The 21,320-nt window shown below is 40.4% G+C and overlaps 1 protein-coding gene across 1 annotated transcript; it reads left to right on the plus strand.

Moving 5' to 3' along the window:
* Nucleotides 1-1,510: 1,510 nt before the first annotated feature.
* LOC138726983 (OX-2 membrane glycoprotein-like) lies at nucleotides 1,511-19,416 on the plus strand. The gene is made up of 6 exons (XM_069869103.1): nucleotides 1,511-1,580; nucleotides 4,613-4,694; nucleotides 5,463-5,789; nucleotides 6,442-6,708; nucleotides 8,534-8,650; nucleotides 17,078-19,416. The coding sequence occupies exons 2-5, from the start codon at nucleotides 4,613-4,615 to the stop codon at nucleotides 8,644-8,646; spliced, it is 789 nt and encodes a 262-aa protein (XP_069725204.1). The 5' UTR covers nucleotides 1,511-1,580; the 3' UTR covers nucleotides 8,647-8,650; nucleotides 17,078-19,416.
* The last annotated feature ends 1,904 nt before the right edge of the window (nucleotides 19,417-21,320 follow it).

Raw genomic sequence — 21,320 nt, forward strand, 5'->3', positions numbered from 1 at the left:
CAGAAACCAAGGGAAGAACCAAGAAATATATTATCAGCATTTATTTTCTCAGCTCTAATTTCCTCTTATTCAGCTTTGATTTCCTCCCTCTCTTCCAAAGAAAAAGCCTTCTTACTTTCCAGACCCTTTCATCATTTTCTTCTTTCTTCTCTAAGTTTCCCCATCCCACTGAAGGAGTGGTAACATTTGGATAAATATAGAGCTTTTCCACTTCAGTAGAAATGAGTTACAGGCTGAGCTAATATAAAATATCACTCAAGTCCCTCAAACGTCCCCTTTATTTTCATGCAATAAAGGGCTAAAAGATGTCCCTGGGACTTCCCTGCTTTTGTTGCTTTGATGGCACAGGGCACTTCTGGATAAATTTATTTTAAGCTGCATTGTCTGCAGTTCTCTGGAGTTACCTCTGAAATTCCCTCAACAACAGAGAAAATAGGTGAGCAGGAAGCTTGTTAACACATTTTTCTTAGAAAAGAAAAGTATGTGAGAAGAGTATAGGAACATCAGTCTCAAATAACAAGTATTATGTTAAGTTGCATGAGGCCTGAGCTTCTTTAGAGGGAACAGATTCTCTTCTCATAACAAAAAGGGGAAGACTAGCAGAAGGAAATTTAAGTGACTTGAGACCACTTCATTGGTCCCCAGAGACAGAAGATGACATTAATAAAAGAAAGTAGTGGAACTTGGGCTTTGGTTTGTTAGCTGTCAGAGCAAGAGCTCCACTAAATCCAGTGCGATGGTGGAGAAGATGTCTCCAAGGACGGCTGTATCCAGTTGGAAAAGCTGCTCTCCTGATCTCCAGCAAGAGCTTAGATCTGATCCGATGGGTGCTACGGTGCTTTTTTTTTTTTTTTTGCAGGTCAAAAAGCAGTGCTTTGTGTACTGAGGTACTGACAGAAATGGAACGGGCATGGTTAATACACAGCTGAACGTAGGATGGCCTAGGGAATGTACAAACACCACCTCATTCCTGTGGGCAGCAGTGCATCAAATACTCCCACATATCTATGTCTTAAATAAGAAAGGATTTCTGATTTTACATGGACCCTTAGACACTGTGTGGGCATGTTTGTAAATTAATTTTGGCAGGACTTGAAATTGTGCCAAGTCTGATATTTTTCCCATGGGAAAAATGTTTTAAAACAGGAAACCTTCTAGGACCTTGCAAGAGAAATATTACAGTTGGTATTAATGACATATAAACATGCGTGTGTGTGCGCAGAAAAGCAGCTGAAGAAACAGCAAACAGCAGACACCAAGCATTCTGTATTGATTGTAAAGGATGCTGTTTCTAATTAATCACATTAAGAAAGAAGTTGGTTTTGTGAAGCCTGGGATCACCCTGATAAAGCTACAAGAGAAACAATTTATCAGTGGAAGATCCTGTAGTCTAACAACAGGAAGGTGGCATGGAGATTGCTTTGTGTCATTTGTGCTGCCCCTTTTCCTCTCAGTCCAACAGGAAGGCAGCAGAAGACCACTCCCAGTGATATAAGAGACATATCACAAAAACAACTTCTTGCCACAAATGAAGAGGAACACAGAAGATTCTGTCCAGACCGTTTGAACACCTAGAGCCTGTGAGTACAAAATTTGGCATAAATCAACTTGCCTGGAGATTTTGTATAATAAAATGACCTTTCCTTTCCATAAAACCTTCCACTGATTTTTTTATGCTAATTTCGTATAGCCTAACATCAGGAAAAAAAAAAGCAAAAAAGCACTTTTTGTTTAGCTGGGTTGACGATCCAGGAAAAAGGGACTATTGATCAGCAGTTACTTCTTACAGTTTATGGTAATTAAGCACAAAACATTTACAAGGTTGAGGAAACCTTTGGTACCTTTGTCATGCAACTTCCAGTGAAGCTTTACAATAAATACGTTCAAGAAACTGGTCTGGTCTGATAAAAACAAAACACAAACAAACAAACACACACCCAACAACTTTCTGAAACACAAAGTATTCACAGTCCAGTATCTGGATGGTGAATGTTGCAGCTCTTGGTCATTATTATTAGTAACAACAGTAATAATAATAATAATAATAATATAATATATAAAAATTATAATAATGTAATAATTATATAATGATAATAATAATAATTATTATTACATTCTATTCCTGCCATTGGATCCTAATTCTAGTGTTTTATCATAAAAGTCTTTACTAAAAAGTCATTGTTGGTATGACTATCATTACTTTCGAACTGAAACCAGGAAAGAACCTGTTTTGAAAATAAAAAGCTCTGGTGCAACCTGGAACTAGAACTTCTTAGAAGGAATTTTTTGATGCTGCAGATTTGCACGAGCAGTGTGATGAAGATGGAGCTCTCCACATGGAGAGCTGTTGGAACTGTGCATGTACAGCCTCCTATTACTGAAACCTCACTGTGTTTCAGGGTTTAGTGCGTCCTTGCTTTAAGCAAGTAGTAGTTGTTTGTCAGGTTTTTTTTTTCATTTCTTCCAAAATCAATTGGTTAATTTGGTTGATATTAATAACCCCTGAGGGAAAGAGAAAATTGTTAGGGGAGGAAACCTTTTGAAGCCAATTCCAGGGGCAAATGGGCGTTGAGTTTTTACAGCTGGATGGAGAACCGAGTGCAAACGGGATGGGCTGGTCACAGACGGCGGCCGCCGGGAGGGTCGGGGACAGGAGCTGCCGCCTATCTGAGGCTCTCGGACACGTTTACCCCCTTCCTCCTTTCTTCCAGCTACCTAGTTGTGAGTAAGCATCCCTCTGGCTGCCGTTCCTGGGGGCGTTTACTGATTTGAGCTGGGTTTTTGGAGGAAAAAAAAACATCCTAATTACTGGGAAGGCGAGTGGCGGCTCCGGGAGGCAGAGGCGCATCGAGGGAGAAGGTCCTGGCTGCTCCCAGCTCTTGCGACGGGTGCTGGAGTCTTCCCCTGCCTTTTCTAACCAAGAGGATCCTCAAGGTAACGGATTCACAAAGCAATTGCCCTCTGAAGCTTGTGTGACACCAGACGTCAACGGGGATAAGTTTTAGGACCTGGTAGTTAGAAGTATATAAGGTTTTAAGAAGTTGGAGAAGATTCCCAGGAGCTCACGGAGAGCTAGTGAATCCAGCACAGGGATGCAGCCAGTGGCTCAGGAGACCTCTGAGGTGCGGTTTGGGAAGGCATGGATGGCACAGTGAAGGATTTGATCTTTACTTGCCCTGCTTTTACATGCTTTTAGGTTTGGGGCTTTTTTTTTTTCGGATAGGATTTTTGTGTTTTCAGGTGGGTTTTGTTTTTTGTTTGTTTTGTTTTGTTTTGTGCATGTTTGTATCCCCTTCTTCTTTTCCCCTGTAACGTGCTAGATTGGGCTTGTGACCTAAAGGGACATTTTTTTTTTTTTATTTCTGTGACTGATACGGCTACACAATAGCCCGGTTCCTTATTGTATGAAAGCTTGTAGCTGTGCTGGATGTGAGCAATGGTGTGCTAAGGACTTCAACAGGTATTAAGGCAATGAAATAGAAGGATGTTATTGAAAACTGTGATTTTGTACAGGCTTGGCGTATATTTTACTGATTTATCAATGCTTCTGTAACTCAAAATTTCCCACTTGCTGTGCTGGTCCTTGTTTTTTGCACGTTTTTAGTAATGTCTATCTAGATTTCTTACAGCTATGCTCAAGTATCTGGCTACCCTGTATTATCTGGAAAATTCATTATTCATTGAGCTTGTTGTTAATGGATTCTTCCTGTTTTTACACATGAGAACTTGGTCTGTATTCATGCTTGTTAGCTGCAGAGTTATATCAGGAGTTGTTTCAGCACAGTGTGTTTAAAATTTAAAGGCAGGCTTCTGGTTGTGTGTGTATGCGTGGTGTGCACAAGTTTGCTGGGAATTTGCTCCCTAAATAGATTTTTTCTTTCCTCCATCATCACTGTTCTTTTTTTAAGACATTTGATAACATAGAAAATGCTTTACAGTTGATTCTCCCATCTATTTTTGTATGTTGTGAAAATCTTTAAAAAGTTGGGCTTTACTTACGCTCTTGACAGAAGACACACCCAAGACACACCAGCTAGTTTTGCAGATATTACCAAAAAGCTCAGGTGTAGCTGATGTGCTTTACAGTGGTATTTTGTTCAAAATAAATTTTCTACTTAAATACAGAAGCATCAGTTGTATTGTGGCAATATTAAGGTCAAAGCTGTTCACTAGGAAAAGCAGCAACACAACCCTTTCCCAACTCGGAATATGTATTTCTATGTAGCAGGTGCAGTGTGCCCCAAAATTTCTCCAATCCATGCAGTTTTGAACAGATGGGGAGCCCTGAAGTCCTCAGAGGAGTTACTTTCAATTATTCCTTGATCTCACAAGCTAACCCTACCTCTCTCCCAGTGCCACAGCTAATCCTGAGCAACAGTACATCATGGTACTGGTGGATTAATGCCTTTCTAATTTCTGTCCTGCAATTTTTTTCCCACCATGATCAGAACTCTTTCTGTGCTGTATAATGAGATCTGTCAAAACTTTCAATCTGCCCCCAGAACTACATTTTTCTCACATGACAAAGCATTAATGTTTGCACCCCAGAGACGTGATATCACTGGTAGATGATCTGTCTTTGAGTCCTCCATCTCTCCTTATGTTTCTTCAGATGAAGCAGATTTTCCCTTCCGAAATGACACTCCGAGCTCTGGTTTTGTGCTTGGCTTGTGCTGAGCTTGGAAAGACAAATGGTAAGTTGAATTTCCAGAAATCCGCCTGGAAATGGTTGGGGAACTGGTTTCTGATTCTCGAGGTTTCAACAGTCAGAGTAAGAGGCAAAAATAGGTGAAATACAGATTGCTGGCGTTAGTTGACCTAAGTTAGATAACTGAGACATAGACACGGAGCTGAGAGATGTGACACAAAACCTCCTGGGGCAGCATTTGGAGATGGGAGGGACACACAGCATCCCATGTCTATGATGATACTGGGCACCATTGTTCACCTGAGTTCACGACTTCATATAGTGGATACCTCTTTTTCTTTCCCTCTCTCTCAAATGCACGGTAAAATCTGAAGCTACATAGTCCAGAAATTCCTTTTAGCTCATTTTGCTGCTCGGTTCTCGAAGAATAGCATGGTGTGCACTTCCCTTGTGCATTCAATCTTCTTCTGGCTTTTTAGGAAACAAGATTTGAGTCTTTGCTGAGAATAGGAAGCCATGAGCTGATTTGATAAAAATTCAATGGGAAGTCTGCAGGGATGGGAGCAGAAATAGGGAATATCTTGTTGTTTTAAACAGTTTAAAAGAAAACCAGAGCTCAGCCAATATAAATCAACCTAAACTCAATGATTTCTATGAGGATGCAGGAGAAGGATTTTCTGGTGAGGCAAAACCCTAGAAACAATATGTAATTGATGGAAATTCTGTGTCTGTATTTAAACCAGGCCTTAGAATTGGTGTTAGGCTTCTGAATATGAGCGATATCTGCCCATTTCACTATTTCATGTCATTGCAGTGGTTCCACAGGCTGAACACAGAAACGTGGTAATGGGCGACAATGTGACTCTCAGCTGTGCCCTAACAGAACCCAAGGATGTTCTGCAAGTGACGTGGCAAAAGGACTCTGAAAAATCACACAATAATATAGCTACATACAGCGCCATAAATGGATTAAAGATTCACAAGCCCTATCAAGACCGAATGAATTTTACAAGTCTAGTACTCAATAACACAAGTATTACTTTTTGGGACACTAGAATGGATGATTCTGGCTGTTACACGTGTCTCTTCAACACTTTTCCTCATGGCCCCTTCTCGGGACGCACCTGCCTGAGTGTCTTTGGTGAGATTCTCTGCAGGGATATGTCTCTAGTGGAAAAAGGTGTTCTCCCACCCACAGCATTTCCTTGAGCAAACTCAGGAACTGCAGTGGTAGGAGCATCCCTCAGTGGAACACGGTGTAGAAACAGAGCATTACTGCTGTGAGCCATACTCTGTGGGGTCATATTCAAGCCTGTTGTAGTGGTTTTGGCTGGTGGCTGTACTTGATTGTTATTCTGTGAGCAGCAGCTAAAAAGCAAGGAGTGGGATCTCTGTAAGCCCCTGAGCAGTCGCAGCTGGAACTTGAGCAAACCAACATTGTCTGTTGCAGTTTTCTCTCGGGGCCAGGTAGAACCCCAATGGTGTGATTTGCTGTGCCAAACCCTACCTTTGATAGGGAATTAGCAGACAGGACAACAGCACGGACTAAGAAATGATATTATTTTAACAGATTATTTTAAAACCTGGCTTTTCAGGTTGAGTGAAACTTTTGGGGTATATAACTTCACTTATGAGGTGGATCTGACCCAATCAACTCTTCTTGTATTCCTGTGCCGTGGGGCTCAGTGCAGACCCAGTAAGCTTTGTTCTTATTGATAGTGGTTTAACTGCTAATACTGCTCATAACCACATGCTCCCTGTGGTGATGGATTGTCTTATTTGTGTGTTGGAAGGTCTCAATGCATCTGTCCATTACAACATTTCCGAAGGTCATTTGATAGCCATCTGTAATGCTGTTGGCCTCCCAGAGCCCACTGTCACCTGGAACAACTTGTTCAATTCTACTCCTACACAAAAGACAGTTAGGCACGCCAGTGGGATAGTGTCCATCACCAGTAAACTGGAGATCTCCAGCACACAGAGCATTGGTGCGCAGGACTTGACCTGCAAAGTAAGCAACACGAAGGAAAACATTGAATTGCCAGTGGAAATGAAAGGAGGTAGGTGAATGATACAAGCTACTTGGTAGCATCGTCTTTGCCTCCGTGTTTTGCAATCATGTGGCTGGATAGAAATCTGCTGAAAAGAGGAGGAAATGGAAGGTGCATGTGCAAACAAAGAAAGAAAATCTTACTTTGCTTTCATTGTTGTCTTTGAGACAATAACAGATTGAGGTCATGCCCAAGAGAGAAAAAAGTCAAAACTTGTCAGGTAGGGATGTATGGGTTTTAGAGGTACCATGTGTTTTACAGCAAGTTGAATTTCATTTGTCATGCAGGCCTTCATAGTTTCTTCGACAGTCCAAAGTTAGATATAAATATTTCTAACCTGATACCTATATAGATGAAGATAAAACTCTGGGTTGCTTAAAAAACACTGAAGTGGAATTTTTGAAATTAATAACAAACTATCTTTGAACAAAAATTAACGAAACATTTCAGTTAAACTGACTACATGTTTTGGTACAGTTAACCTGTGTATTACCTTTTAGTTTCTCTGATGTTTTTGCTAAGATAGAGGTACCTTGCAGTAATGGGCAGGGAGGAACAGTATTTTCAGACAGATAGGAAGATGATCAGTTGAAGACACTTTTATAAGGAAATCTCAAGTACATCAATGTAACATCTGAATACTTTGTAGTGCTAACTTATTTTCATCTAACATTCCATTCCACTTCTATATGATGAGAAATAGAAACATTAAAACCTGAAGTACCATTCTCAGTTCACACAGGAACATTGACTTAGGTGATTTAAAATTCACGTTTCTCCAAATCTGGAGTCTTAAAAGGAAGACCACTTGGAAATCAGGAATACAGGAGAAGCAGCTTAGGATTGTGTGTCAATTCCTGAAGTACATGCTTAAGAAGTGATTACTATAGGAACAGCAGAAGAATAACATCTGAATTTTAGTATCTTTTTTCTAAAAGCTGAAGAGCAAATGAGTTCGTAATTCTGAGTGACACTGAAATATTTTTGCCTTGTCTCAAATGCAATATTGTTTTGCTTTGGGTTCTTAAAAGTGAAATGTGTATCTCAGAAAGCAGGAAACTAAGACCGTTATTCCTTGCTAGGAGAATGAAAAATCAGCCAATATTTTGTTGTTTTAATAGTCTGCTGTTTTAGAGAAAAAGAAATTCAAATGAATATTTCAACCTAGTTTTGTTAAAAGCCATGGTAGTTTTGGTTTGATTCAAATAAATTTTAATTCAGGAAGTTTTCCAACTAACATCAGTGAACATTTGAAACAAGCCACCTTATTATCAGTTTGATTAATGGCAGTCAAATTAAGTGGTTAATGTCAAGCCAGGGAAGGACATTTACATTCAGATGTTGAGAAGAACTACATGTAGGCATCAAAACATAGCTTGTTGTCTTTTCTGAAAGTTAATTTAGCCTTTGTGACAGTGCTAAGAGTAAAAGGAGTAACTTTTAATTTACAAACAAAAACCTCATATTCTGGATGAACAAGACAAAATTTTCAGAAAGCATAAGACTTGTATAAAGTTCTGCTAATGTACGAGCATCAAGTACCGTATCAGATACGGAAATAAGTTTTCTTTTCTATGGGTGATTGCGAGCACATCTTTTCTCCATTTTCCAAGCATTTTCTGTGGGCAAGTGGTTTTTTCTTTTGAAGAGATACACGCTCACTCTCTCTTTTGAGCAATTGTTGCTTTCATGTAGTTTAGCAATAACTTTCACAATCTTGATGAGAAACCTTTATCATTAATCAGACATCCTCTTGACTCTTTGCTTCCCCCACCACCACCACCTCTATAAACTAGCTCAGTTTGGTGTATTTCTTGTTGTTTTGTTTTTACAGAAAAGGGTTCCTTGTTACTTTGGCTGACGATTACTGTGGGGATTTTAATTGTCATCATAGTTCTAATTCTGATCACACTGTGCTGGAGGAAGAGGATATGCAGAAGGGTTTGAAGTGGTGAGTCACTGATGCCTGGAAACCAACGGTTTTTGTACAGCTCAATCAAGTCTGGTCATCTGCAGAGAAGAACAGACTTTGAGGTACCATTGGGGACCATGGGACTGTCATATTGAGAAGTAAATTTTATGATAATGTGTTTAGAGTTATTAGAGGTTGCCTCAGTTACATACAGTTTTAAGAGCTGTTTTCCCCACTGCTGAGGGACAATATGAGAATACAAACTATAAGGGAAGGATCCAAGCAGAGCAGAACATGCTGCTTGTGGTTTGCTTTCATGCAGAAGTCTCAGTGGAAGTAATTCACTGGTCTTTCTTGGTTTTATGGAGGGCCACAAAAGTGTCAAGAGTGAGTATGCTTAGAAAATATTTGGCAGAAAAGGTATGCTGGAGAGAAACCTGCTCGTGCAGAGTGAGGTGCCCTGAAAGGAAAGGCTTTCTTCTGGCCACAGAACCCTCTTTTTATTTTTAAGATGAACAGTATACTATGATGGAGAAGTGCACTGAAACTCAGCCTATGAGTCTGCCTCCTAATGATGAATTAAGTAGACATTTCAGTCAGTGTAACGTCCTTTTATATGTGACAACCTAATTATGGATCAACTCAACTTTCTAGTCTTAATTATAATAACAGAATGAAAGGAAAAAATCAAGTAAGTAGGAGGCCTTGGGCTTCAGAAATCCTGAAATTTCATGGTCATTGGTAGTTCACTCTTACTTAACTAGATCAAAATGCTGTGTCTGGCTTTAGATTTGACTATTTAGTTACTTTTTTCATGATGATAATGTGATATAAGTTAAAGAAGTATTTCCAGGAGTATTGGAGCTCTGTTGTGAACTTAAACATACAGCATTTGCTGTTGACAGGAGCTGATCTAGTAAAAATGCTATTGCCAGCAACACAAAATTCTTCACTGAGAAGAAAGAGAAATTAATGCTTCTTACACCTCAAATATAACTTCTTAATTGTAAAACATATACGAGCTTTCTTCTGATCCTATAACCAGTTCAGAAGAGGAAATTTCTGTTGAATTTTCAGACCAGCCTGGAAGGTAAAGGGCAGGTAGCTAATTCTTAAGTAGTTTGGGGTGGTTTTTTTAAGAATCAGAAGAAAGAGGTGAAATGTTCAGAGCAAAGATGTCTCTTTATTCTAGAACCACCTTTCCAGACACAAATGAGCTTGTACTAAGGGGACCTTGAAGGAGAAAATTTGAGGTAGAGCTGATGGGGCAGAGGTGTGGGATTGCTCACTAGAGCCGATCAGAGAGTGGCCATGCAAAGAGAGCACTAAAGTGCAGGTACTGCCTTGCAGAGTTTTGAAGCCCTTTTGTTTTGTGCCAGAGGAGAACCATGTACTGATTGTACTGATGCCTTGAAGCAGGAGCAGAGTCATTCAGTGAAACGTTGCTTGACAAGACTATGTTGTTCATGCTTAACCTAGTTTGAGGACTTTAACATATCTTCTGGCATGATTTTGGTCCTTGGGTATTAGTGCTTCCCCAGGCAATGTCTGCATGTGGTTCCAGTGATAGCTTATAACAAGACTGCTAGCAGCAGGTAGTGCGATTAGCTTCACAGCAGGTTTCCTATGCCCTGCACTACCTACTAGGTACCAGACTTGGAACCCTCAAGCCATTTCACACATCCTTATGCCAAGTCGAGGGTCATGAAAGACATGATTTCTGGCTGTGGAGGCACTGCTGTGATACACAACAGACCCCACACATTGTTTTGGAATCTTTAAACAGAGCCCTTTATCCCTGCCTTGAAAGGAAAGCATAAAACACAAAAATGCATTTTGTGTTTAAACTGAAAACACTGCCCTTTCTTCCTTAGCTAATAACTCAGAGTTTGTAGCCCTCATGTGCCAGTAAGAGAAGTGGGGTCTTGCACCCCACTGCCTGGGAGGATGTCTGAATTCCTTGTTGCAGGCATGTGGCAGCATGTCACAGGGTCTATAATTCATGTAATTACCTGCTCACCGTGCAGAGGGGAGTAAATTAGGCAAGCAGTGCTTAGCAGTGAGTGGAAGTCTGTTTCATTATAGTCATTAACAAAAACAGGATTTGAGGAGCACGAGTCGTTTGTGTTCCTTCCCGTTTATCATAGGTTTTGATTAACTGAGATGCCACCTTCCACCTACGCAGCACACTGGATCGTACTCTGGTTTTTTTGCAGTGACTTGTTTTTTCCCCCCTCTCTTGTGAAATATGTTTGTGCTGTTTAAAGGATTGGTTGCAGGCGATTAACCCAAAAGAGAATAACATCTTGCAGAAAGCCCTTTCTTGTTTTGTCCCCTGTTATCCTCACATTGTTTTGGAATGAGGAGCAACACCTATCTACGTATTTCTGAACTCACTTTTTGTAGCAGCTCAATAGAGAGCTAATGGCACTGGCTGGAGTATACCAGTGTCTGTCTGAGGCTGTTACCTGGGCTTTCAGTACTTTTCATTCTGTGCTATGTAACCAGCAAAGTCTTTCCAGTCTTGTCAAAATGACTGGGTTTTAAAGCAAAACAGTAGCATTTTATCGGAGTGGCTGAGGACCCTTCCCTTTCAAAGCTTTTTCTCTTATGCTTCTCCCATTAAGAGTATGGTGGTTTTTTTGCTTTTTTTTTATTTTATTTTATTTTGTAGTTTCCCCCATTTCCATGGTTGAAGTCAGATGAAGAGCTGGGGCTCAAAGCTGAAGTTTCATCCCTCGGGCATTTGCCTTGTGTACCAGCATATATACATTTCTGTTCTCCCTGAAAACATCCCAAATAAAGCATCTTCAGAATATTTAGCAAAAAACTTGTTTGGAAACAAACTGAATAGCCTTTGTGATGAGAGCTGATGCAAAAGCTTTGGGAAAAACTCACATTTTCATCTTCTGCCACTCAGAGAGGCAAATCTAATTGTGCCTATAACTTGATTTAAGAGCATCAAGCAGGCTGCAGTGAATTACCAGACCTAACTTCATTGAGGTTTCTCAGTGCTACTCTTTTGGTAAAAAGTTACCCTTTTTTCCTACCTGGTCTGACTAACAGAACTTAACTGTGGAACATGCCAGCAAAAAGCAGTCCAGTTAACAAGCTAAGTGCCTGGATGAAAGCAAAATAAAGGCTTTTAGTCTTTTAAAGGCTTTTAGGGAGACCTCATTGCTTTCTATAACTACCTGAAAGGAGGTTGTAGAGAGGAGGGTGCTGGCCTCTTCTCCCAAGTGACAGGGGACAGGACAAGAGGGAAGGGCCTCAAGCTCCGCCAGGGGAGGTTTAGGCTGGACATTAGGAAAAAATTCTTCACAGAAAGGGTCATTGGCACTGCAACAGGCTGCCCAGGGAGGTGGTTGAGTCACCTTCCCTGGAGGTGTTTAAGGCATGGGTGGACGAGGTGCTAAGGGGCATGGTTTAGTGTTTGATAGGAATGGTTGGACTCGATGATCTGGTGGGTCTCTTCCAACCTGGTTATTCTATGATTCTATGATTCTATGAATAAAGTCCTGTGACTTAGCTAGCACATACATGTCTCAACCTGAATGCTTTCCACAGCATCAGTTGTATATCTCAAGGCTTGCAGGGTACTCACATTTCAGTATGGTCAGTTAAAATCTTGATAGTCAGTTCTCAGGACCCAGTAGTCTCCAGGGGGATAAAATTCCACACAAACAGTTTCTTGGAGGTTTATGGAAGTCTGTGACAAAGAACTATTTTACAAGTGGATATAAAAGCCAGAATGATTTTATTTATTTATTTTAAGCATTGGTATGTTCATCTGCCTTGAGTAGCTTATGCCTGTTTTGCCATGTAGAAAGATTTAGAAATGGTCAAATAGTGTATTTGTGTTTAAAATGCTATAAAAACAAGAAAAAGTTCTTAGAGCTTGTTATTGAATATGTATGATACAACCTAGGAACACTGAGCAGATAATGTGAACCTGGAAGAAGAAAACTTAAAGAGTCATAGAAGAAGGGACTAAGTCAGACCAAAAAATACATTTTGCAGAAAATGCCAACATAGCAACGGGGTTTTCTTGTTTGGAAATTGAAGCATTCTGGTTTTCTTTCTGGTGGAGATTTTACAGAACTTGGGCTAAGCAACAATAAAGTTTTTGTTTCAAGGCATTTCTGTCTGAATACAGCCAACTATCCATACTTCAAAGAGCTACTGAACCTCAGTGTACCTTGAACATTACAGAAGTTCTACAAGAAAGATTGAAAATACCTCTGTTGCTAGCTAGAAATCAATAACCTGGATAGGGGTTTAAGACATCCCAGTTATTACATTTTGAAGTTTGTAGGCTGCTAAAAATACTATATTCAGGTCTGTTAAGCTGCAACTAGGAACTTGGCTGATCAGCTGTACTACGGAAGTATCAGAAAGCTAATTTTTGGTGGCCAAAGTTGTCCTGAACAGTTGGGAAACAAGGAAGTCTTATGCAGGAGATTTCAGTTGTTTGGGAAACTTTGCAAGAGCACGTTCTTACAAGCTTTCCATTGTTTTGCTGACAGTAAAGATGGGAATTATTTCTGAAAGAGCCATCATAGCAGTATCCTCTAGTGTTTATAAGTTCGAGGAAGGCTGTGTTTCTAAGCTTTGACTTAAGAATTATGTGAATTCTTATTTTATATATATGAATTGGCTTGTTTCTTCAGTGGATTTACTTTCACGTACAGTTATTTTTATTATTGAGACACTGGGTAGTTGAGAACAACATAGCAGCAGCTTGGTTCTAGGGGACTTTTCAGACTAAGTTTTCCTGAAATGCCAACTAAATACCAGCATCTCAGATGATGAACTTGGGTCATGACTCCCTGTTCCATGACACAGACAGATATAACGCACCCTGCTTGCAGAAGAATGGGTCACTGCCAGTAGTGTTCCAGCTGGGTAGGCTCATTTTAGAATCTCCTCATTTTCCTCTCATATGTGATTTTATCATGAGTAGAAGGTTATATTTGTCCTATTTTGAACTTCCCAAAATAGCAAAAATATGTGGTGGTTTAAGTGGAAGTTGTTTTGCTACAGCAGCCTCATTCCTTTACCCTTCTTAGCGCTACATAAAAAAAAGAACACCCAAAAATACATTAAACAAAAATCCATTAAACAAAAATCCAAACATGGTACAAATGTTGTATTTAAACAGAGATAATGAGGGGAGAAAGGACAAACAAACAAACCACACAAAGACATGTCAGCAGAGGGGTAATTCTGTTAGCAGACTGCCCATCAGCTTTCCCACAGATAAAAATATTTTGCAGGCCAAGTGAAGATATTTTCTGGATTTAATCACATGCTGCTTCCAGCCAACTCCTATTCCCTAGTAAGTTACCTAATTTTCTATTCGCAGAAATGTGCCTGGCAGTACCCTCCAGTCTACATCATGTATAGAGCGCATGGGTGCTCTTTCTAAGCTTTCTGTGATTTAGTGCTACCTGTTTTCATTGCAGAGGACAAAGACAGCTGCAGCTTTTTTCTTTTTCTCATTGTGTTTTCCCCTAGCATGTTTTGCTGGGGAAAGCATACTCCTCATCCTGCTTTGCATTTCGGAGAAGAGCTGGGAGAAGGAGCAGCAGGGCAGGAAGGAGGGGAAGGCGCACAGATGAATTCAGGTCTCCTGGGGTACGACTGGACTTTTTGTCTGGAATAATGAAATAAATACTGTTTGATAACAACTGGATGAAGGTATCGGTGTAGGAAACATCTTGGAGCTTGTCCTGCCCATTTAAAGGAGACGTGTCAAGGTGTAGGCTACTAAAATTGGAGCCCTTTCTTTGCAAATAGGGAGGCCTTTACTATGTGTGGTAAACACAGTTTCTATCCTTTGCATGATATTTGTGCTCATATTTCTTTATGAAGTAATTTTCTAGTCCTTCATTCTCCTTGTCAATCCAACAATGGGGCTTTGTATTTAACCAGGAAATAAAATGGCTGGCAGCTGAAACGGAGGGGGAAAAAGCACTTCTGTGGTAAATGATAGTTGCCTTCCTGTTTTGATTTCTCATTTACTTTCTTGGTAAAAAATAGTTATGTGCTCAGTTCTGAAATGTTTTTTCTTTGCAAAATACTTTGCTGTATACAGGGTTATTAGATGAGGAGATGGAAACGTTTTTCTTATGCTTCTATGTGAAAATTAAGGATATCGTATGTTTTATTATTTTTTTCCAAGCCACATAAAGATAGTGTCATAATCTAGGTCTCAAACATCAGAAAAATGTTCCAAATGTTAAACTATTTACTCAATAAATAAACTTATTTGTCTGTTATCAACCAGGAAGGTTAGTTTGCTTTTCACAGTTTATGAATCCATTTAGGGCTTTGTATGTTCCTTATGTCCCTGTCACAGTGTGAATTCTGCAGCGTGTGTGGTTTCCAGAATTTAACAAAAATGGTTTAGTAGTAGGTAGGCAGCAATTTTTTTAAAAAATGTTCATGTAATTTTGACTTCAGAATTTTTTTTTAAATCTGAAATATTGTTTGAACAGGTGTTGATGGTCTTAGTTTAACAAAAACAAAGAACAGTGTAATAACTTTCCTGATTAATTTGGTATTGTATTAGTAGGGAATGGAGACCACCTTTTTTTCTTTGTTTTGCCTTTTTTCAGTAAGTCATCCTTATTATATGCAAACTGATTAATGCTAATTGACAAAATTTGTCACACCATATTCTATGTCTCTTGTTTGGAAATGCCTTCTTATTTTTTCTAATGCTTAAATACACAGTGAGGCTTTGCGCTCAGCTGCCAGTTTCTGCATTCAAAAGGGGGCATTAGAATTGTCTAGTTACGTCCAAGGTGCTTAATTAAATTTTCAGGAGATCCAAGAAAGCGAATCTCAAGTTGTGCTTGTGTTGAGGCAATGGGCGAGGTTGTGGGGCGTGCTGTCTAGCAGTAGCTCTGATGGCTGTGGCCAGATTCAGAGCTGGCTGATGATGCCATGTAGTGCTGCAACATGCTTTCTGCACCAGTATTTACCTGCAGGCAGGAATGGATTTTAGGCCAATCTTTGCAAACTCCCACCCTACGTGTTATAGTGGGATGCGCGCATGTAGTTCTGAAGTTTGTGTGGACCTCTTCCAGGCCTCTGAGGAGGACTGGCTGTTGCTTAAAGTGGTAGGAAAGCAAAGGGCAGAATAACCAGCAAACTGGCTGAAGGCATGCTTCTGTGTGTCTGCAGGGTGTGCTCCAAATGCCAATGGGGCAAAGGATAGGAATCGTTTTATAGCAGCGTTGCTTCAGACCGTTGTCTCACTGTAGTCAGAGCTGTGGAGTGATTTAGAATAATTTTAGGGTGGGAAGACAGTCTTTTGGGAGGGGGAAACAAAAAAAAATCTAGCATTTACCTTTTGTAAAGTACTGTAAGCTCAACAGATTTTTAAATCTTGGTGATTGAAGTAAGCTTCGATTTAAATCTTCCAGCGTAATTCTGTTTTCTCCTTCTCTGTTTTCATTAGTTTAAGTAAACATAAACATTTGTGGTTGTACCGTAATAACTGCAGGTTTTTGTTCAGCAATCATAAACAGAAATCAGTATTTTCTGTAATATAAACTACCTGTGTTTTAAAACATCTTTATCAATACTGTGCTTTCGTCTACGCTGGTAATGTCCTTTGGCAGCTACTGCTGAGCAGAATCACTTGTTTTCTTCCCAGGGTGAAACAGTTCGTAAGCCAGCTCCTGTCCTTCTGCTGGCAATAAATGCCTTTGAATATTGGTGAGCCAGGTAACTTATCCAGGTAACAAGGAGGAAATGCTGTTGCGTAGCATAGCACGACATTTCCATAACTGTTGTTTTCAGACTTCATCATAAATATGCTCTCTAAAAAAATCTGGTTTTTAAGGAGAAAAGAGGAGGAAAAAGAAGCTAAAAAGTCTCAGCAGTTTTAAGAATATTCCTCCGTGGAGCATAATAAAATAATGAGGGAACTGAACATTCCTCTGAGTATTCCTTTAGATAAGTTGGGAGGGGATGTTGTTAGTGTGGGGCAAGCTGGATGGAGTGAGTACTGACCACTGGGAGTGGTGGTGCCTTTGACTCTGAAGGCATCTCTTGTGGTGCTCGAGACAAACGGTCCTGGGCTGAGATATTCTGAGTTTAGCCACAGATCCTTCTATGTAACAACACATTGTGTGGTAGGTGTGTCTCTATTAAAGGTAAGGTAGGTTCTTAAATTTAAGGTAAGATATCATCTGTAGTGAACAAAGGAAGCAAGGAGAAACACAGGCTGAAGCCTGTTTCATCATCTTTTAGGAAGGTGTGACACTTGTCATACAGCAGGGTAGGTCCTACAGTTGATCACCAAAGGGCATTTTTGTGACTGTTCCTCCTCATTTTTCCCACTGTCCATTTCTTGCCACAGCCCCAGTGGCAATCACACCGCTCAGCAAGACCTGAGGCAGCAACACAATGGGTATGATTCATACTTTTACCTGTTTTCTCTTTCCTTTCTAGGATCCTAGGAGATTTCCTTTGACATCCCAGATTGTTACAGCCCAGCAGCCTGAAGTCAACATTACAAGAAGTTACTTAACTGTCTGGAAAGAAACAGCAGTAAAGGGGAAATACATCACATCTACTACCCTATCTAGACGCCACTGAAAAGACTAGCACAACGTTTGTTATCCAGTCTGGACACTTAATCATAAAAAGTAAGACCAGAGGGACCACTCCTCTGCTGCCAGACACTATCTACATTGCTCATGCCACTACTGGTACTGCTATTGTGCAAAATGTATTTGCCTTCTTCCAGTTAGTTTTTTTCAGCTCTGCAGACTCTCTGAGGATCCTCTTTCAGTGCCCGCCTAATTATTCTTGCAGTAAAGAGGGGTTTAATTTTTACCAACGTACGTCTGCAATTTCACACGCAGTAACACTGCATTCATCACGCTCTTCCTATTATCCTTTTTTCCTTCTCTTATCCAGCTGATCCAACTCCTTGTCCTCAGTGAGTGTGTGAATGTCTCAACAACACTATTGCTTCACTCTCTCTGAAGAGATCTGCTGGACTCAAAAAAATAGGTTTCAAACCCCACCAAATCTGCTGAAATTATTGGGGAAGAGCAATAGGGCTACAAGCAGGTGACAGATTAAAGGCAGTAGCAGCCACAACTGGGAAAGAAGAGTTATGAGTACTTTATTTTATTTGGCTTTTCTTTCTAACATTGGGGTGGAATTTTTTTAACATATAAGTAAGGAGGAAATAGAAGCAAAGCCCAGCAATGGAGGTAATGGTATCCCGATCTTTCCTTTATGTTTTGCTGTCATTCTCTCTCTGTTTTCTCCAAAACAATTCTGTTAATACCCTAGCCTGCTTCTTGCTTAGCTGTCAAAATGCATGGGCTGGGTTTGTCAGCGGTTCTCATGGTCATCTTATGCAGTATTTGGAATAGTCTCCTTGTCTTCATACCTTTTTATAATCTTTTTAAATACAGACATATTGTTCTTCTGATCAAAATCTGCTTTTCTGTACTTGGATCTTGTTGTGTGGGATGTTATATGCTAACTGTCATGTGTCATTATTGTGATTGCAATGACATCCATCAGTGGGAAGTCTTACAGAGGCTGGACCTACTGCTTAGCCGTGGTTTTGATGGCAGATAAAGACACTGCACTGCTCTTATGTGTTGGGACCTGCCCAGGTAGGATTGGAGCTCCTCTCCCCCCGTCCCTACCCCTAGTTGGCCCTCACTGCCTGCCTAAACCTGCTGATGCGATCATTTCCAGACTTAACACTCCAGTTGTGTGCCCCCACTGCCTGCTGTGCAGCATCAGGCTGCTTGTGAGAGCAGAGCGCTCCTGAGCCCTGCCTTGCAGCATATTGTATTTGTGAAGGGCATACCCTCTGCCGCCTGGCACCTGCCAGGGCTCTATGTCTGCTTAACAGGGTGAAGGTTGCTAAAAACAATCCTACCTCTGGGCATACTGACTTTGTGGCCCATTTTACTGACAGATGGGAGGACTGCAGGGGGTCTTCTGGTGATTTTTGTTCTGCTGACAACTGCTAATGTTTAGGGTGTTTCTCAGTCTTCCTTCTGTGTGAATGCCTGTCATCCTATCGAGATTGCTACCAGTATCCACTTGTCTTTTGTGCAACTGAGATATTCCGTCTTACTCTGTGCATAGTGTTTTGAATTGTGCCTTTGATGTCATATGCCCTCGAAGAGTACAAATGGTCAATCTGAAAAGATCGGCAGAGAAGATTTGGCATATACAAGACTTATGACTAAGTGTTCATAACTAGTATTTTGTTGGTTCCACAGCAAGGGCTTTTCTGGAGTCTGACAAAAAGTTGTGTGTGTGTGTGTGCATATATATCTGCATATATCGTTGAGGGTGCAAGGAGTGATGTTGCTGTTACTGTCTTAGGTGCAATATGAACTATTTATTTATATAGATTCACATTTTTTAATTAAAAAAAAAACCAAAACAAAACAAAAAAAACTGATCCAGCCCAAACATCAACTGGTCCATTATTTTCCCTGCTTATTTGGGGCACCAGAAATGCCTCATTGCAAGCTGGTTTTCCTTTTTGTATCAAAAGTGGGACTTCGGGGTTTTTTGGTAGGGTGGCTTGGTTTGGCAAAACAACTTTAAAGATAAACTTACAGAAGTACTTTTGACCACAGCAGTTGGGGTTTACTTCAGATTTGAAAATAAAACCAGTCAAACAAAAAAAAGTATTTTATATTTTTAAGAGTATTGTGTGTGTCACGTTTGTTGCTTGATTATTCTTTATCTGGAGTTATATGATCTACTGATGTATTGACTATCCTGTTTTATGTATTTGTCTTTGCTGAAAAGAAGCCAAATAAAGAAACTTTTAATGTTAAGGCAATATGATTTCTTTCATTTTTAGGATACTGCATGTGACCTTTTATAAATCCACAAGGGAATCGTCACACATGAGCTGGAAGTGTAGTGACCTGGTGTATTCTTTAAGACACATGACCTTTTGAGGTGAATTGTGAAACCACAATAATTTTTGTTTGTCATGGTGTCAGCTTGCACTTTTCTTCTTAAAAGATGTTAGTAAGAAACTTGGATCTAGTTAAAAGCAAATGGCAACGCTGTCATCTCCCTAAATGAGCTGAGTGTCATGGGATTACTTCCTAGGTCTTGCAATATGAGTGAAAGGCAGCAGTTTATTGTATATCTGAGTTCTGCCAGTAGATGATGATCTCTGGAGGTTTTGAGGTTGCAACATAAACACCTGCTCCTGATTTCTCAGGGAAACTGAGAACTGAACAACTGAGGTTGCTACTGATGGTTTTGGAAGAACTTTCCACTATCTGTGTGCCAGAAGTGCAAGTCTTGTTGCTGATATATGTCACTCTGAGTAATGAGAGTTAGTAGTTCCTTCTTCTGGGAATTTGGTGCTCTGGGATCAGCCAGGTCACCTCTCCACACACAAAGGGAAGGGAGAGAGCCAGCAGGATCATTTTCCTGAGCATGGTACAGAGCAAGTTGTGGTTCTCCCAGGCAGAAGTGGAATTTTTGCCATGCAGAAAGGCTGCTTGCCATGGTTCAGGTGCTCCTGACAAACCTAGGTCAAGAATTGTGTGCTACCAACCATCAGGCAAGTTGTCCTGGCAGAGCTGGGTAGGAGAAAAACAGTGAGGGCTGAGGAATGATAGTAGCATTGAATTACTTTAGAGAAAGTAAACTTGCAACCTTTAACTTTACAAAAGTTAAGCAAATGCAGAAGAGCAGGTTTCCTCAGGGAAACCTCAAGGTTTCCATAAAAAGCTGGTTTTTTTGGCTGACAGCCCATTCCTCAGAACCTGTCAAGATGTTTGCTCTTTTATTTGAATCACAGTACATTGTCTAGTTCCTACATCTGTGTCCTCTTTTTGTGTGCTTTTGTCCTGAGTATGCTCAAGGATGTCCTTCTTAGTTTTATGTTGTGCTGACATACAGGGCAGGATGGTAAAGCGTCTGCTAGAGCTAACAATTTCCATGCATTGCTGTGGTGGTGGAAGAGAGGGTATTCAAAACCTCAAGAGGCAAGGCTTGGTTTCTAGGAAAGAGGGATTTTGCAAAAAACTATCACTTCTGATGGCAGTATGATGATGACTTTTCATTTTTGGAGGCAGCTGTTCCAGCTGCCTCCAAAGAAGTGTTGAATGCATGCTTGTGTTTTTTTTTTTTTTCCTGTATCCTTACCTCTGCTTTCATTAATCCATGAATGTTTCTTCTGCACACCAAAGTTCCAATTTCCAAGTCTGAAAAGCAGACTTTCTGGATGCGTCCAGGTGACTTCTTCCCTGTCCTGCTGTCCTACGTGCCTGCCTGCTTCTCTCCTGTGTCACCTGGCTTCTCCCTTGCTAACAATAATGTTGTTTACTTTGAAAGCATAGCAGCAGCTGTTCTTCTCAAACTCTGCTGCATAACAAGATGCCAGGAGAGGAAGTGCAGGATAATTTTAGAAGCTAAGAGGATGTATGGAGTGGGGGTGTTGTCTGGATTTATTTTTCTTAAGATGGACTGAACTTAGTGACAGAATCGGCACTGGACAAGAATTTACACGTTGATGACCAGTATTTATTACCTGCAAAGGCCTAAAGAGTGTTCAGCCTTTAAGTTATAAGCACTTAAATGTGGTTTTCTGAGACCATGTGCAGTGAGCAACATTCACTTTCCGTATCACCTGCTGCCGCCTCTCCAGAGCCTGGTGCCATTTTTCATTCTGAATAGA

The sequence above is a fragment of the Phaenicophaeus curvirostris genome, chromosome 1 (genome assembly GCF_032191515.1).
Source record: "Phaenicophaeus curvirostris isolate KB17595 chromosome 1, BPBGC_Pcur_1.0, whole genome shotgun sequence".
In the NCBI taxonomy this organism is placed as follows: Eukaryota; Metazoa; Chordata; class Aves; order Cuculiformes; family Cuculidae; genus Phaenicophaeus; species Phaenicophaeus curvirostris.